The sequence below is a fragment of the Clupea harengus genome, chromosome 9 (assembly GCF_900700415.2).
Source record: "Clupea harengus chromosome 9, Ch_v2.0.2, whole genome shotgun sequence".
Lineage (NCBI taxonomy): Eukaryota > Metazoa > Chordata > Actinopteri > Clupeiformes > Clupeidae > Clupea > Clupea harengus.
In genome coordinates, this window is record NC_045160.1 from 4,587,396 (window position 1) to 4,605,381 (window position 17,986).

A 17,986-nucleotide genomic window follows, 5' to 3' on the forward strand; every position below is an offset into this window, starting at 1 on the left:
TCCCAAAAAGGCGGGTATAATCCTTGACACCTGTCAGCCGGCTCACACTTCACAGCCCCCCCCCCCCCCCTGGCCATGAAAGAGCCGCAGCCGTGCTCACAGGCTTAACCCCCTCCACCCCTCCAACCCCACGGCCCCTTCCTCATTCAAAGAGCCGGCCGGTTGGAGTGGGCCCAGCAGGAGCTAATCCAGACACGCAACTCCAGCCGATCCACGCATGCTGACATGTACGGCTCGCGGTACGCAACATGCACGCAAGAGCGCCAGCACCGCCCCAGACCCGGGCCAGAGCTGACCCAGAGGCAGCAGATACCTGGGCTCCACCTTGGGCTCCAACAGCAAACCAGTGACCAGCATCTAAAATAGATATTGGTACATAATAGGTACATGCTTTAACTGTTTGATGTGTACTGGAAGCCCAAGTAGTAGTTGAATATTTACTACGTAAGGAAAGGAAGCTAAAATCACACAATTGTCAGGAACAGCTGTTGAATCTCTAATTATGGAGTGAGCAGAGAGGAAAAAAGAGAAAGAAGAGAGAGGAGAGACATGGAAGAAGAGTGAGAGAAAGAGGTGAGCACATGACCTGCTTCCCCGGAACAGAGAGGGTGTTATTTTTAGGAGGTTCCTCCCTCTCTCTCTCTCTGCAGGCCTCCGCTCCGCTTCAGTTTCTCTGTTTGCTTAAAGAGACCTCTGTCTGTCTCACCCTACCGCCTATCAGCATGGCTGTCCATCAACGTGTCTGTCTGCCGTGTCTCGGGGTGTGCCCCCGTCAGCACACGTGTCTATAAATCCGTCCATTTCCATTTATCAGTCACTCAGTATATCTGTGTACACATCCGTGTGTCAATCCATCTGCCACTTTGTCTCTCTGTCTCACTCAGTTCAGGTCTTCCTATGTACATATATCTCCCTATATGTTCACTTCTCTGTGATCCTACTGTTCGCTTAGAGTCTGATTGTTAAGGCCTGTGCCTATCTGTGTGTCCGCCCCAACTGATAATCTGTCTGTGTGTCTGCCTCTGCGTCTCTGCGTCTCTGCGTCCATCCCTGGGGAAATTCTATCCGTCTCCCTATCCGTCTCTCCGTCTACCCAATCCATCTCCCCTCTGCCTGAAATCAAAGCAAGCTGACCGAGCCATGGCAACTGCGCCACACACACACACACACATTACAGGAGGAACCTGAAAAGCCCTGGAGACGGGCAAAGGATTCTGGGAATGTGGCGCTCAGCTCAGGGCTCCACTCAGGGCTGTGGGCTCGGTGGCCGTTGCCTTGGTGAAGGCATGGGCTGTGAGGGCCTGGCAGGGCGCCCATACCCCTCTGCAGCAGGGGGGAGGGGGGGTTGGGTGATGGGGGGTGGGGGGGGTTTCAACTCGAGACGTCCGCGGCTCCTTAACCAGCCAAGCCTGCGCCATCTGACAGTGAAAAACAAACCGTCTTCCCTCAGCGCTCTGGCCAAATGTACACGCTCTCACCATCACAAGCCCTTCACTATTCCTACAATCCTAACACGGACAACACTGCTATTTCGGAGTGGGCTGAAGTGCTCTTCAGTGAGCTAATTGATATCAGATTTCAGTATTTGTGGAATGAATCACGCTGTGTCATATGGCAGCTACTGCCATATATTTGTTTCAAATAAGCCAACAGTGCCTTCTAGCCACAAAGTGCTCCAGTCTCACTTAAAAGTGCAAAATGTGGCTTTAATTCCCAGTACTGCTATATATCCTTCCACAAATTTGAAGGCAATGGAGAAGTTTGTATGGGGCGGGCAGATGAAATATAGGCCTCTCTGTACTCCAACATCTCCCCGTACTGAGTGCAGACTGTGGGACAGCAGGGGGCATAGCCTTTGGTGAAGGAGCAGAACAGAATGGAGAATACAGAATGGAGGAGAGGAACATTTGGTGGTGGGCGGGGGGGAGGGGGCGGTCTGAAAGCAGGGGGGCTATTGTTACAGCCTCAGAAAAGTGTACAGGAAGAGTGGCAACACTCTCTCTCTACCTCTCTCACACACACACACACACACACACACACACACACACACACACACACACACACACACACACACACACACACACACACACACACACACACACACACACACACACACACACACAGAGAGAGAGAGAGAGAGCCTGTGAGACAGGGGGTTCTGCAGAATAACAGGAAACTCTACAAGACTCCATAGAGTGGAGTGACGGCACACCACTCGGCCTGCATCCTGTTCCAACCTAGCGGCCCCACAGGTCTGAAGAGCGGGCGGGCAGTCAGTCACTCTCAGCAGAGAGCTCCACAGCCGACCCCACCCAGCCCACATGCCCCAGTTAGCACTCGCCAACATTTCCATAAAAACGCTGCTCCCTTTTGACAAATGAATGATTCAGTTTTGTCCCACTGCCCGTACATGCTCTGGCTATGTCCCACTCTTGGCTGTGTAAGTTGTAAGTCCCTCTAAAGCAGGGCCCTGACGAGCAGAGATGATGTGCTGCTTCACACTGGGGGGAAATAACAGGGAGGAACAGAAAGAGGAGTAATACTCCTCCCCAAGCCTGTAAATGCAATTACCAAGCAGAGGCCTTGAGCGGGCGCCAGGTAAAACAAACACGTTGTTGTCCTTATGTCACCATCTTACATGGGAAGTCATTGTAATTCATTCTGTGTATAAGGGGTGGATCAACAAAACAAAAAACACAGACTCGGATGGCTCTGACATGTTTAGTTAAAGTTCCCACCTCTTATGGGAAAAAGATTAAGACATGAGGGAGGAGAATATCAGCAGTTAGTTCTTCCTGTGGTCACGTGGATCAGACGAGAAAGAGGAGGTGAGGATATGTGTGAAAATGACAGACAGAGACAGAGAGAGAGACAGAGAGAGAGAGAGAGAGAGAGAGAGAGAGACAGAGAGAGAGACAGAGAGAGAGAGATTTCTCCATGCGCTGGCCTCCACTCTGTGACCCATTGGGTGTCCATAAATCTTTAAGCGCAGCCCTTTCCGCTCTCGTGTGTCTGTTCTCACTCTCACACAGTCATCCCCAACAGGCCACTAAACTACGATTGTATTTATGTTTCAAATGGCACCAACCCTAAGAAAACCACTGCACAGTCAAGGCTGGGCCCAAGTCATAGGGAAATAAAAACACGTAAAATCAGCTAAAAAAAGCCATAGAATGCCACCATAGCAAGCATCGACCAATCAGTGTTGGCTTGATGTGGTGTTACGGGGCAGCACTTGACACAACAAACTGAGATTTTTGACCCAACATCCACACTGATCTACAAGATCAACAGGAACATATGAAAGAAAGATTCCACATTACATAAGAAGCCTTTCAGAATCTCTCAACGCCAGATTAATCACAGGCCTTCACCGCACTTGTAAACGTAATCTATACAAAAATATCTTAATCCAGAAAACATGAGTTTCTCTGTTTCTCTGGATATGAGACACAGTCTTGGCGTGCGTTCACACACTTCATCATCAGATTTCTCAGTACTGTGTGTCAGTAGAGGACATGCATATGGGCCTACACACACACACTGCTTGTCCAATGCCATATGTGAAAGCAGCACTCTGAAGGGAGGGAGTACTTTAGCCAAGTGGCAGATAAAAGACTCTGTGCTGTTGGTTGCTGCTCGAAGGCTCATTAAAAAAAAAAAATGGTGCTGCTAGACTGCCTTTGCATTCGGCCACATGCAAACATTTGCTTTCAACCTGCATATACATGAGATTCAGAAGTAAACCCTTGAGTCAAATCCGTTACACATTACACATTTTTCATATGATGTTCAGTTGTGTTCATGCTTGCATATTGTGCATTTGGACATCATTTAGTAAATATTTCATGGCTGCCTGTCAGTGTTACAGCTGGAACAACATCTTAACACACACTAACAGGCCAATGAATCTGAACTGTGCAGCCTAAATGTAACACATCCCCCTAGAATAGAGCCCCAGTCCCAGTCTCATAACCTATACAGCTCCTGCTCTCCCTACCCACGTTAATGCAATGCCAACTCTAACCATAATGACCCTCGCCTGCAACCCCATTTCCACCACAAGAGTAAACCCCAAACCCAAAGCTAATCTATTCATTTCAGTGCGGCACCCTCTACGTTCACAGTCAGCTGTGGGCTTTTCCTCCTCTTCCTCTGCTATTGCTGGGAGTTTAAACAGAGGCTCGTCTGAATAGCCTTTATAACTCAGTGCTGGCTTAAGCGCATCCGATGGAATGAGACGGTCTTCAGAGTGCAGCACGATGGAGACACGTTTTCTCCGCTAATGATAGTGATAGCAGTCAGAGAATGCTAATTTGCGGAATTAACATGCTATATTATGACATGTAATGGCTGCAATTTGGGAGATCAAAGTTTGGATGGATCTTGTGGAAACTCTTTTTTGACTTTGCCTCCTCCCTCTTCCCTGTTATTGGTGGCTTCAAGGAGAACAGAGGGACAGCATGAGATTGCCTCTCCTCTGATTTTAATTTCCCCTGGGCGCCTCCGCAAAAGAACTGGAGCTGCGAGGGAATGGCAGACCAATTAAGAGAATGTTCCAGAAAAGCCAGTTGGTTCTCTGAAGGCCAGACCCACTGACGAGAATCACTGTTCAAAAAGGGAAACCGAATGGGAAAGGGAAGAGAGCGATGGGAACACCCCAAAAAAACACTGCAGTCAGGAAATCATAACACAGCAAGGCTCAAATCCTTTACGTTCAACTTCAGGGTCATGGAAAACTGAGAAGTCACACCTGCTGGCTGAAAGAGCTACTCAATGTAAGATAATTACTACTGGGAAGACTGTACAATGGAACAATCTGCAGCTCAGTGGCTTACATCTGATAGGAGGGATGAATGTTTTAAGACAGTCCAACACATCAGCATGATGATAAAACACAGTTTGTTATGGCACCCATTTTCAGAGAAGTGTGTGGTTAACGTGATCATCTTTAATAGCTGCCAACTGACAGACAACAAAAGACAGCTGATCTGTTATCTCAATCCCTGAACTTACATAAACTGCTTTGCTTATTCCTTTTAAAATAGTCCATGCTTTGAGGCCACGCCAGATATTTAGCTTGGCTCTGCTCACTGCGGTACAGAAAAAGCGTGAGGAAAGAGGGAATAAAATGGTGGAGCAATAGAGAGAGAGAGAGAGAGAAGAGAGGGAGAGAGAGAGAGAGGGAGAGAGAGAGAGAGAGGGAGAGAGAGAGGCCAGCCGGCAACAGGAGGGGGCTGGCGGACAATCCCTGCAACACGCTGCATTCTAGAACTCTCTTCCTCAACGCCAAGGCTTGGCCAGAGTGAGCTGCCTCTTGTACCTGAACTTGGCACAGTACTGAGAGTAAGTGCATGCATGCAAGAATGGACAAGAATCCTATTTCATGGTGCAAAAATATGGTTTCTGCGTCCACGGCTGTGTGAGGGCATCTGGCTAACTTAGTCAGCTCGGTATGGTTGGGCGTGACACATACCGCACATGAACTATTATTTCGATAATAGCCCTGAAAAATGAGTCTCAGACAAAACAAAGCTCGCAACACATGTGCAAACACCTTAAATAATCTCAGAGTGAACAAAGGCCAAAACATGGGGCTTCTGGAAGCAATAATAAGCCAACAAAGAAATCCTTCAATAAATGACATCCAGAATGTGGGATCGTGTGCCAAAGAGCAATACAGACAGTAAGACCCTATGCTCTATGTTAAGGTCAAATATCGGTTAATTCAATATTGTAAACACTCAGAGAGGAACGTAATGTTACAAATGTCTTTTGCAAGGGGACCAGCGGCCCTTGGGATTGCATATTGGCACAGAGGATAGTAATTACTCAAGTGGTGACTGTAATACTAATAATCGGAAAGGGTAATGATGGGGCCTGTGATCAATGCAGCCCTGCTCTGCCGGTGCGTATGGCTCACATGGTGGAAAGCTCAACGCTACTCTTAACCCTGCTCTGTATTACACCAATTACAACCACAGGGCTTCTCATAGACGTTTCAGGTAGAGTCCATCAGTGAACTACTATGCTCTGCAACAAAGCAATGAAAATGAACATGTCGTTTTGTTTATTAAAGGTCAATTAAATAAATGTCTGTATTTCACATCACACAAATATATTTCGAGGAAAAATAATTTAGCGCCCAGTCTGACATCCTGGAGCCCTCCGGAGTTCTCTCAGTGTCTAAGAGGGACGAGTCAGAGACAGTATAGAAACAAGAGGAGCTCTGCAGAGCAAATAAATGCTGCTCTTGATGGTCAGATTGACTTCCTGGCTCAGAACATGTTATCCCCTGATCTTGCACTGAGCTCTCTCCCATAAACATCAAGTAACGCCATTAGTCTTTCATGTGTCCTTCTTCTCCCTCTTTTTTACACTCTCCCTCACTGCCTCTCCCCGCTCTCTCTTTTTCAGCTTCACTTGCAGCATTTGCTTGTTTTGTACGACATGCTTCCTGCTCCTACCATAACCCTTCATTACCTGAAAAACGAGGGCCTGGTGGGGGTGTTGGTGGGGGCACTTGGCAAGCCACACTGACATTCCAATCCCCCTCCCAACACACACACACACACACACACACACACACACCTCAATCAAGTCAACCTTTATCCAGCCCCTATGAACCAACCAGCCACACACTCTAAGCTCCAAATCACTGAAAGGCTATTCTTCTGAACTGAATCAGTGGCCTTTCCTCAGGCTGTAGGGGGTACGGGGCTGTCAAGTTGGAGCCTCTGCCCCTTTCTCATAGCACAGGTGTGCAGGGGCACCTCCATGGCCCCCCTCTGCCACAGACGAATGAACAGGTGGCGACTGACATACTTGCACCGCACCAGGGATTGCCGGGGGGCTAATGACTGCTCTGTGGACGGCCACCTCCCCGCCAGTAAAAATCCCCGCTCAGCACTGAACCCCTCCACGGGGCCGGAACACCCATCCGCAGCCACAGAGGCATTCAGAGGAGCTTCAGCCTAATCATTACTAGCACCTTCAAACACGAAAATCGGCTGAAGTCTTTCCGGCCATTCGCTGCGTTTTATCGCACTGCAGTGGAAATCCCCCTTGGCAACAGCATTAGCGTGGGCCAGCAGAACTTATTAGATCAACTTCCATCGCACTGAGAAATTCTATGCGCGGTATCAGGATTAAGAATTAGCTCCATTCATGTGGCCGATGCGAGGTCAGGCCAGAGTCTTGCCTGGAGTCTTTGAGGCAGACCATTTTGCTGGCAGCAAAACACTCAACCATGACAAACTGGACTTCCTTCCTCTTTCAGGTTATCGTGTCGTCCGCTCCACTTGGACAACAGAGGGCATCGTCATGAGGCTTAATGTTTAGCCCACACTTACAATGTGGCAGGGGGGAGGAGAGGCAGACAAAGACACAGAGAGAGAGAGAGAGAGAGAGAGAGAGAGAGAGAGAGAGAGAGAGAGAGAGAGAGATAGATAGATAGAGACAGAGAGTGAGTGCAAGCTGAGGTTTTCTATGCCTGTAGCCTCTCTGTGGGAATGCAGCGTCTCTAATTGACTGGACACTTCTACCACAGAGGCCATGCTCTTTCTCTCTCTCTCTCTTGCCTCGTAAAAAGATGGGACCCCTTTTGCTCCGGCGACCAGCTTAAGCAGATAAACCCCTTTCATTTGGACATGGCGTGGGATCAGCTCCCCCTTGGTTCCAAAGACACAGAGCTGAAAAAAAAGAAACGGCTAATCAAAACAGCGATTAGCCTTCGACGCAGTCACAGGCACCCTGCTGCTCAGGACGCGGCAGGAGGCCTCAGTCAAGCACCAACACCAACTTGTAAGGGTGAGCAGCCCTGGGCTAGCATTCACTACGCTAAAGCAATGGTGGCATCTACCAGGAATGATGAGCCATGCAGTTCCACACAACGGAAAAGGAACCAGAACATTCAGAGTGAGAAATGACACAGTGGAATTTCAGTGGAATTTTAAATTCTAATTTTCTACACACCACATTGGAATACCATTGATGACATTCCCCTTGAGGGAAAATATTTGTTAAGGGTTACAGGTACGTTATAAAAACAAAATCAACAAGCTGTGGTGACCGACACTTAGAGGCCTGTGTATTTTGGTTATTTGTTTACTAGGTGGAGTGGTTGGTGGCCACTTCACAGACTTCTCCCATGTCAGCATGATCTGAGACAGAGGTTTGAGATATTGCCACAATACACAAACTCACTGGCACAGAAAATAGAGCCTTCACATCACCCTAGGTCCCAATGTTCAGTCAGGTATGAAAGAGGCCACAGTCCTGATGACGCAGGAACTGCCATCGCTGGGCACTCCCACAGCCTCAAGTCTCTCCCACAGCCTCAAGTCTCCCGGGGGAAGACTCACCCACATGCTCTAGCACCCAGTCTGACATCCTGGTTCCACAGGAAAGAAACGCCCGGGTCCCAGTGGGCTGAGAGTCCGGTCCGCCACACAGGGAGATGATCTCAGCCCTCCAGGAGTTTGTTTCTCTCAGTGCCTAAGAGGGACGAGTCAGAGATAGGATAGAAACAAGAGGAGCTCTGCAGAGCAAACAAATGCTGCTCTTGATGGTCAGATTCACTTCCTGGCTCAGAACATGTTATCCCCTGATCTTGCACTGAGCTCTCTCCCATAAACATCAAGTAAAGCTACAGTCAGACATCACGTAGTCATAGCACATCACACAGTATGTGTGACTTCAGATCTTTTGGATAAGTTCCAAGCTGGTCCTCCAGAACACTGCAAAGACACTGGAGCTTGCTAGTGCACCTCTCAAAGTAGCACACCTGGCTTAGATGTCTTTTGAATGCATTTTTGTTAGAATTCCTCCCTCACATTGTTCTTTTGAGTGCAGGCAGACTTCACAGTTATCCCAAGCCATTAGTTACACAGGATCTCATACACACCCTACTGAGCAAATGGCTGAGAGAGCAGACAGGCAGACCACACATCTGTCTTTAAGGAGACCTCATCACAGAGCCTCCAAACCCAAGGACTCAAAGGTCAGAGGTCAAAAGACACTTGTAGAGTACCATGTCTGGCGCAGGAAACTGCTCTGGTGACTTTGGAGGTGCTAATTGACCATAAGCTCTTGGAGATGAAGCAATTAGGCTACTTGGCGTGTACCCACGGACTAGGCGCTGTTGGGAAAAGGGGCATGGTTCATTTAACCACCAGGGAATGGGTCACAAGGGAGTTCATCACTGCCTGGAGCATATTAGGCCTGCAAGGCTCTTCTATTGATTCGGTAACTGAGGATTCTTCCCCCTCTCCACAAGAACAAAAAATTTAAATTGGCAAACAATATGAAGTATGCAGAAAACATACTTGAGGGAAATGGACTTAATTAAAAACCTGACCAGCATATTTCACTAGAGGTGTTTATTCAATCTTTCAGCCAGAAAATGGAGGTCCCCTTCCAAGATTATCAATCTTCTCCTCAAAAAGGTTGTGGTTTTTGAACGGCCTCCCATTCTCTCCTGGCTAGGGAGTAGCTCTCTTCCCTCGTCGTTGGTGCGTTTTAAAAGTCACAGACTGAGTGGCAGTCTGACTGTCTCCTCCAGCATTATGACAAACGTTCCGTTGACATCACTGACTTCCCATCTTTCATCTCAGTCCAGCGTGCTTCACTCTCAGTTTGGTTTGGTCTAACCAACTAACAAACTGTGGGTCATAGGCAGCACTGGTAATGTGCTAATAGCAGACTTCTTGCTCCGACAAAAGAGCAGTCAAAGCATAGATTACTTCCCAGTTTTTTGAGAGCTTGCCACCAACAACAACACAAGGCTCTTTCAGATCCCGCCACATCTGTTTCTCCCATACAGAGATGCAATATGGGGTCGGACGGAAAAGAGGATCACAAGGAGTACAGTTTCTCCACGGCGGATGACCTTTCATAAAAGGTGAGAGCTCTTTTCAATCTCCAGAGACGCTCAAATGACACACTGTATGGCAAAAGAAGACACATCTCCAGCGCCCCTAGAATAAGCACACTCAATGCAGTGTGAAAGATACCAGAGCGAGATAAGAGACTTAAGTTTGAGCCGGGGCTCAGGAACTTTCCACTTGGCCCAGTGTGCGCTCTTTCCTCCCGTCCAACTCTGCATTCTTCCATCCCTCCTGCCACTTATCTCCACAGCCATCTCGCCACTGATTCCCCCCTCTTCCTCTTTCTTTTCCGGCTCAGACCAAAATGCCATTAATGCCCATCGATAGAACCCAACCCAAAAACCAAAAGAGTGGCATTCGATTACAAGCAGAAGAAAAAGGAAAGCAAATAAAACAACAGCAGAGGAAAATGTGAAAGAATAAAAAAAAAACTGGGCAGTCTGTGGCGCAGAGCCCCTTGGGTCTGGGGTTATTATGGAGTTATTATGCGAGAAATGGCAGCCGAACAGCGGTGCGGAGCAATTAGAGACTGCTGACGGAGAGGGGGGAGCAAGAACAACAGCGACCCCCCCCCCCCCCCCCCCCCCCATTCCTCCAACACTGCCTCCTCACTGTTTCCAAGATGGAGGTGCTGGTAGGGAAACACATAAACAGCCCCATCTCCGTTCGCAGTCAGCCATGGCAGATAGAGGGACAGTCAATGAACGGTGCTTTGCGGACAGACTGGAATCTCATTCTGAGTCAGGCTACACATCCCTATTTCCCCGGTCTCATTCCTGCTCCACCCATTCTGAGTTGGAGTTTCAAAATAGCATTCGACAGTGCCTTATATAAATGGTTTATTTGTCCATTTGTAGTCATAACAGAGCAGGTCTCCACTAATATATAGGCTTCACTTTAGTGTTTTTGTGAGCTACTGGTTATTCTACCTTCAGTGCCACTATACTGTAGAATGTTCTTGTGTGAAAAGAAGACATTTTTTCTTTACTGTGGGAGAAACTCAGCAACCACAATGACAGTACCCCCAGTATTATGTATTAAATGGCCTTCCTCTATTCACTTTGTGTAATGTGTTACTGAGGCAGCAATTTGTCTAGGGTCACAACCCACTAGACCATTGTCTCCTTGCCTCCAAAGATAAAACACAGAGGGGGGAACAGCTTGTGTTGCCAGGTAAAGAGGGGGGTCCAGTTCTGAGTGCTGTCTGAGCCCGAGGTGTCTGTGTTTTCATCTGCCCTCAAAAGGTAACTCAACCTTCCTTCCGCCCGCCCCGCCCACCTCCAAAAGAAAGTATCCATCTGCAGGGATTCTCGGTGCCCACACTTCCATTGTGCTCAGATGTCATTACAGCACTCTGTTGAGAGCATCACAATAGGGCCTGAAAGGGCGCTGTAAATCTAGCTTGGTGTGAGCCCTCACCTTTGCCATGGCTAAGTGTCCACAAAGCCCTGCTGAGGAAGCTCTTGCGTAGCCCCACTTCCAGCCAAAGGTGGTCCTCTGGAGCAGGTGTCTGTCCACATTCCTGACATAATCTCTAATCAAATATCCTACTAGCATGTACAACCAGCTGGTAGCAGAATGGCCCTCAAATGTATTACACTACGTTGTCCAGGCATAGTCGTTCAATAACATGGAAGTCTCCAGGCAACAGCCAATCAGTACTCCACCCTGTTTTTGTCCCAAGAATTTCTATGCTGGAAGTTGCAGAGACAAGCATCTGGGAAAATACTTGTGAGGCCCCTGGCCTGATGGTCCATGCCAGTTTTTTGTCACCATGCACTTTGCAGGTATACAGCTCCATATGTCCAATCACAGGCTCTGCCTTGCTTTCCACTTAGCCTTTTTATCAGTACAAACTGTCTGTTGACAAAATGACAAAAGAAAGGTCTCTCTCTCTCTCTGTCTGAGAACTGACCCCAAGCCAAACTTGCCAAGACACGACCCCCGACCCCCCCCCCCCGCGCGCCCCACGGCACAGCAGATAACACAGGTCTCATCTCCAGGCAGCTCGGCTTGAAATCGAAGCTGCCCCAAGGCCACAGCCTAGAGATATATGATGAGCTGGCCTCAGCGCAGTTTTCATCAGATCAGTGACACTTCGATGACAGCCACCTTTTAGCCCTGCGCAGAGGACTCCAGCAGCTGTATCCAAGCTGCTAGAGCAAACCAGAGAAAGGGAGAAAGGGAGAGAGAGAGAGAGAGAGAGAGAAAGACAGTGAGAGTGAGAAAGAGAGAAAGAGAAAGAGAGAGCCTTTCTCTCACACCAGTACTATTCTGCCTCTGCAGTTTACTTTTCACCCTCAGCAGAAGAGGGGGGGTTGCAGGGTTTTGGCAAGGGCCTTAATTGATTTATTAGGAGAACCCCCTTTCAACCCACATCCCCCCCAAACACACACACACCCTTCTTTCTAGTGTGTCTCCTTGTAAGGTAACACCAGCCAAGTCACTAGAGTCTTGCTCACTAGTCCCCTGATACCATGTAGTACCCATCGGTTTGAGCCCACCACTCCTTTAGTCTCTTTCACAGGCAGAGAGGAAAACCTACATGCCAAACGCCACAGAATGCTACAGCTGTGCCGTCATCCCACAAAACTTTGGTGACCTTTCCACCAAGCCAAAGCAATACTGGAAAAATACTGGTGTGCAATGAAATGGCTTGTGAACCAAACAGTTTATGGGTTTGGGGAGGTCAGTGATGTTGAAGTGACATAAGTGAAGACCGCAACTAACGTCGTTCATGGCTGAAAACTTTGACATACTTGCATGAAACCAAACACTTAACAAACGACTTGTTTAATTGCAACTTAAACAAAGTAGAGAATGGAAATGATGGCGCATAGTGTAAGCCTGAGGAAAGAGAGCAACTAAACAACATTCTATGCTATGGGACTATTTATTGCCTTGGAGTTTATGGCTTCAACAGATGCATATTAATAGCACAGAAATATACAGCATGACCATCACTGAACCTCACAGCAGAAGAGGATCTTTATTGCAGAGCATATTTTCCTTTTTGCTTTTGGCGCAGTAGCCTTTAGAACTCTACAGCAGTTATTGTAACTCCACAACTGTGATAGAAATGCAAAAAAAATAAAAATAAAAATCCAGAGTTATAGGACTCTTTTAGTTGAGCAAACACAGATTCACAACAGTGGAGAGAGAAAGAGAGTGGGTGGTGGGTGGAGGGTGGAGGTTCGGGGTAAGGGGCCTGAGGCTGAGTGATGATGCTTTGCAAGATCTGACTAAAATGAGTAAGGACTCATTTCTGACAGGGATGAGCTGCACCTGCCTACACACAACTAGTTCTCCTCTTCTGTAGGCTCAGCACAAGCACGTGCACGCGCACACGCAGGAAGTGGGCCACTTAATACCTGCAGCCCCACTCACACTGGCTTGGCTTTCAGCAGGCTAACATCATGCAGCAATTAAGGCTCCTCAAGGCACACCCACCCACACGCTCTCCACACACACACACACACACACGCTCTCCACACACACACACGCTCTCCACACACACACACACACGCTCTCCACACACACACACACACACACACACACACACACACACACACACGCTCTCCACACACACACACGCTCTCCACACACACACACACACACACGCTCTCCACACACACACACACACACACACCCACCCACACGCTCTCCACACACACACACACACACACACCCACCCACACGCTCTCCACACACACACACACACACACCCACCCACACGCTCTCCACACACACACACACACACACGCTCTCCACACACACACACACACACACACGCTCTCCACACACACACGCTCTCCACACACACACACACACACACAGACACACACACACACACGCTCCAGCACTCACTACGATCACCCAGACCCAGACCACATCCATGCAGCGGCCTCACACTCCTCTTCAAAGGTTGCCTCACAGCAGGGTGTCTCTCGTTGGATACATGGAGACAAACTTTTTTCTATTTGCTATTCCCTCAAATTTCTCAATAAGAAGGGGCCTTTGAGAACATGGTGGCTGAGAAGACTCAGCTTATTGCATTCCAGAAGGATTTTTTGCAGAGGAAGGACATTATAATTCAAACCAATTTCCAGCTATGAATTTTAGACTATGTAATGTAAAATGTTTATGATATACTGGCAGAAAAACATTTTTCATTTAAAACGAGAATTCAAATTTTTGTTCCTCAACAAAATGGTTTTATTACCATTTGATTTCACTCATGAGTCAAACAGACTCGAGATAACATAGCAATAGAGAGGGAAAATAACTAAATAAGATAACAAGAGAAAGTAGCACTGCAGAGAAAATCTAACAAAATGTTTAAAAATCCTTTGACGTATTTAAACAGAGAAAAGGGGCCCACCCAACAAAAAAAAAATCGGCTCCATTTGGACATCATTAAAATGGCTGTATGTGAAAAATCCCTCTGCCAGGTGCATTGTTTGACAGGCTGCACACAATAGGCTCGTTGAGCTGGTCTCACTGCAGTACTGGATTTTTTTTTCTCCCCCTCCTACATTTTTTTCGTAAGGCCTTGAGCTGTCTTAATGAACTTCCCAGTCATTCCGAGGACAGAATGCGCCGCTCCGGCCTCTGACAAAGACCCAGAGCACAGGAAGAGGCCAGAGTCTCAGAGGGAGAGACTGGTACCATGGCCGGAGAGCAGCACCAGTGTGCTCATCCACCCAACACTACATAAACCCCACACTTAGACAAAAAACAGGCAATGAAATCACAAGCTATGTGTGTTACTTATACAGTTCATTCTCTCTCTCTCTCTCTCTCTCTCTCTCTCTCTCTCTCTCTCTCTCTCTCTCACCCAAACACACATACAGTTTCATGCATAATTGCAGTCTTTCTTTGTTTCACACAACATGTATAATGTCGAGCTTAGACATTTAACTAGATACTATGAAAAACAGGCTCAGTCTCTGTGAGTGTACTTGTAAAAATACTCTTACGAATGCCATTTGTATTGTGGGCAGACAAGTATGCTAGAGCTTGCTAAAGGAGGCTGAGTTGGTGCAGTGGAACAAAATGGTTACCCACGAAGACGGGCAAATACAACCCCGATGCCAGCTGCCTGCTCTGTTTGTGTCCAGGGTCTCCCCTATCTCAAATGAAACATGAACACCGCCAACTGCCATGCAGATATGAACAAAATTCTCCAACATCCAAGGATTATCAATTCATTACTTTCAAAGATACACTTTGATATGATATCAAAGATTTAAATTAAATAGCTGTTCTATAAATGGCCTCGTTTGTTGCCTGTATGCACACATTACGAAAAAAAAGAACAGGCAGACTATTTGTTATGACCCTGAGAGGTGAGGTCACTGCAGCCCTTGGATAAATGAGGTATTCTATTATAGTGTGGCATTGACCCCACCCCTTTTATAGCCCATTATTCTCTCATCAATGACAGTGATCTGGTTTCATTCAATTCCTAAGACGTTTTTTTTATATATGAGCAGGCTACATCAAGGCGATTAGCTATTAAATGCCACGCTTTCCTTTCTCTCCCGTCACAAAAGGTATGCATTTTGACCTTTAATATTCAACACCACCTTTACTGCTTCAACAAAAATGATATCTGTTGATTCAGGGAACTATGTGATTCTAAATGTTCCTATTAAAATTCCTATTATTCTCATTCTTCTACCAATAACATTTACCAGGGTCTCAACCAGTCAAAATAAAATCTTACAATAGAGAAGGGATGATTGAAAAAGAAAATGGTCTGTTTCCCATCTGTTCTAGGTTACAGGCTGTATCAGTAGCGGTGGCCTATTAATGGTCTGATATTCCTTTACGATTCTCACAGATAGGCCTACTATTTGTGATGACATCTTAATGACAATGCTTTTATTAAATCATTATTTTTCTTAAAATGTACTACATTTGTTATGGATACCTAGTAAGTACAATGCAGTGGCGTTTTCTGCTATTCCTACTGGAAAAAACTAAAGCTTAAAGAGGCAAAAGATTTTTAACAGTACAATGACTTCATTTGTAAACAATGAAAATAAGGTGAGCGGAAATTGGTGACTAACCACAAAATGTATAAATCATAGCCTCTAGTCTAACAGTTACATATTATATAAAAAAATGTATTAATAGAAATGATGCATTAGTAAAATTGTTAAAAGTAACCTAATAATGAAGATGGTGGTAAAATGAAAATGAAATGACTAAATTGCAAAGGTAGTCGAGACATAGTAGGTTGTATAATGTTTTAAAAGAATGAAAACTAAAAAAGGCAGTATCCTACATTGATAGAACTAATGGTAGCCTAAATATAAAGGCCTTGACAAAGCTGTTTAATCTGGATTTACTTTATGATAAAAAGCATAGTCTGGCCGACTGCTTTGCAGTTTCAAATCTCGTCATGAGTGGATCTTTTGAACAGCATATAGATCAGTAGGCTGTAAGCCTGTTAAACACTATAGCGGAAAATGGGTCAGCTGTAGTTTTTCATAGGACCGTTAAGCGATTGTGGTTCAAGGGGACTACTGTTTTGCCAACTACATAAAATGGAAAAAAGACCCCTGTGTAATAATAGCATATGCAATATGTCAAGGTTAAGCACACTCGTTTATTAAGATAATGTGAAGGATTTCCATGCTGCCGCGGGTTCATTACTTTACAGTGTCAGGTGGTAGATGACCAATGTTTAGCAGTTAACATTGAAAAAAAAATAATAATAATAAAAGTCAATGAAGTCCAAATAGCCTGGGCTATTAGTGTCTTACCTTTTTGTGTCGGTCTTTAAAAGGCAACGCCAGCCATTGCATCTCTTGTAAGAAGTCCTGCCAGTGTTTCTGGTCCTGATCCGACGAGATGAAGACGATTTCCAATTTGTCTTTATGTTCTGACGTTTTCTTAAACTTACTGTAAAACTCACACAGGCTGGCGTTGAACTGCTTACAAGGGCCGTTTAAACTGCAACCGAAGTACAGCCCGACCAGGGACAGCTTGCTGCCCAGGGCTTGCACATCTACCTCGGCTTTCTCACTGTTGACGAGCCGCTCTCCGAGTAGATTCACCAGAAACTCCGACATCGCAGCTCACGCCTTGAAACACACCCAAATTACACGCCGTTCTTTAGTCCAAATTGCGATGAAAATGAAGAAATCAGGGGCGCATTAAAGAACAACACGCCGTCGTCCTCCTCCTTCGCCCCTTTGGAGAGCACCAAAAGCGTGGAGTAGGCTGTCTGCACGAGAGAAACCGCCGCCTCCACTGTGACTGGTGTTGAGGAATGCTCTCTCCAGTTATAGCATAGTCCTCAGCAATTGAATCCGCTGCCTCCCAGCAACACCCAACACTTGAATGACACCTAGTTACAAAATGGTGATATTGCATCTCAGAACTTGAAAATTGGGATGTCAAACTAGAACATCATCTTAAAAATATCGTAATGCAATCCTCAATAAAAAAATCTAACATATATCAATTTAAAAGAAAATCTAATCTATCAAGTGCGTGGTGAACACGGAACCGACTGATTTATTGCCTTTTCGTTCTAAAACTAGCACTGGAAAAAAGCACATGCAGAAACCTTTTAATAAGCTACTTTTCGAAACAACAGGCTACATGGTTGATAGGCTTTTAAATGATTTCATCATACAGGCCTGGTCTTGCTACTTGCATGAGAAACGGCTACGCCATGGCTATTTTATATTTATATTTTATATTTATATATTTGATCATGTTGCTAGATGGCCTGACCTGCAGATGAATACTTTAAATCATGAAAAACATAGATCCCAATGTAAATATGTCACCTGGTAGCCCAGGCTACTCGTTTGCCGTGATATGGGCGCTTCGGCCATGAGGGAAAGCAGATACTGCCATCTACTGTTCATTAGGAAAACTGTTAACTATATGGTGAAGTTCAATCTGCATTCTACAGACTCTGTCCTCGGCGACTGTGTAGTTAAACCCAGGAAAAAAATATTTTCCATTTAAGATACAGTGTGTAGGTCTTGCATAGTTGCATGTAGTTTAAAAACACTATTGACTACAACATTCCCACTGAAAAAAATATCCTAACAGTTTATGTAGCAAGAAACTCA

The 17,986-nt window shown here is 46.2% G+C and overlaps 1 protein-coding gene across 1 annotated transcript in view; it reads right to left on the reverse strand.

Moving 5' to 3' along the window:
- The window catches only part of nxn (nucleoredoxin), a 53,674-nt gene extending 35,915 nt beyond the window's left edge, over window positions 1–17,759 (reverse strand). The window contains exons 1-2 of the mRNA XM_012837902.3: window positions 17,696–17,759; window positions 16,661–17,247 (exon numbers count right to left, since the gene is read on the reverse strand). Coding sequence (XP_012693356.1) covers window positions 16,661–16,969 — 309 coding nt within the window. The 5' untranslated portion in view covers window positions 16,970–17,247; window positions 17,696–17,759. The remainder of the gene's footprint in view (window positions 1–16,660; window positions 17,248–17,695) is intronic.
- Between the last annotated feature and the right edge of the window lie 227 nt (window positions 17,760–17,986).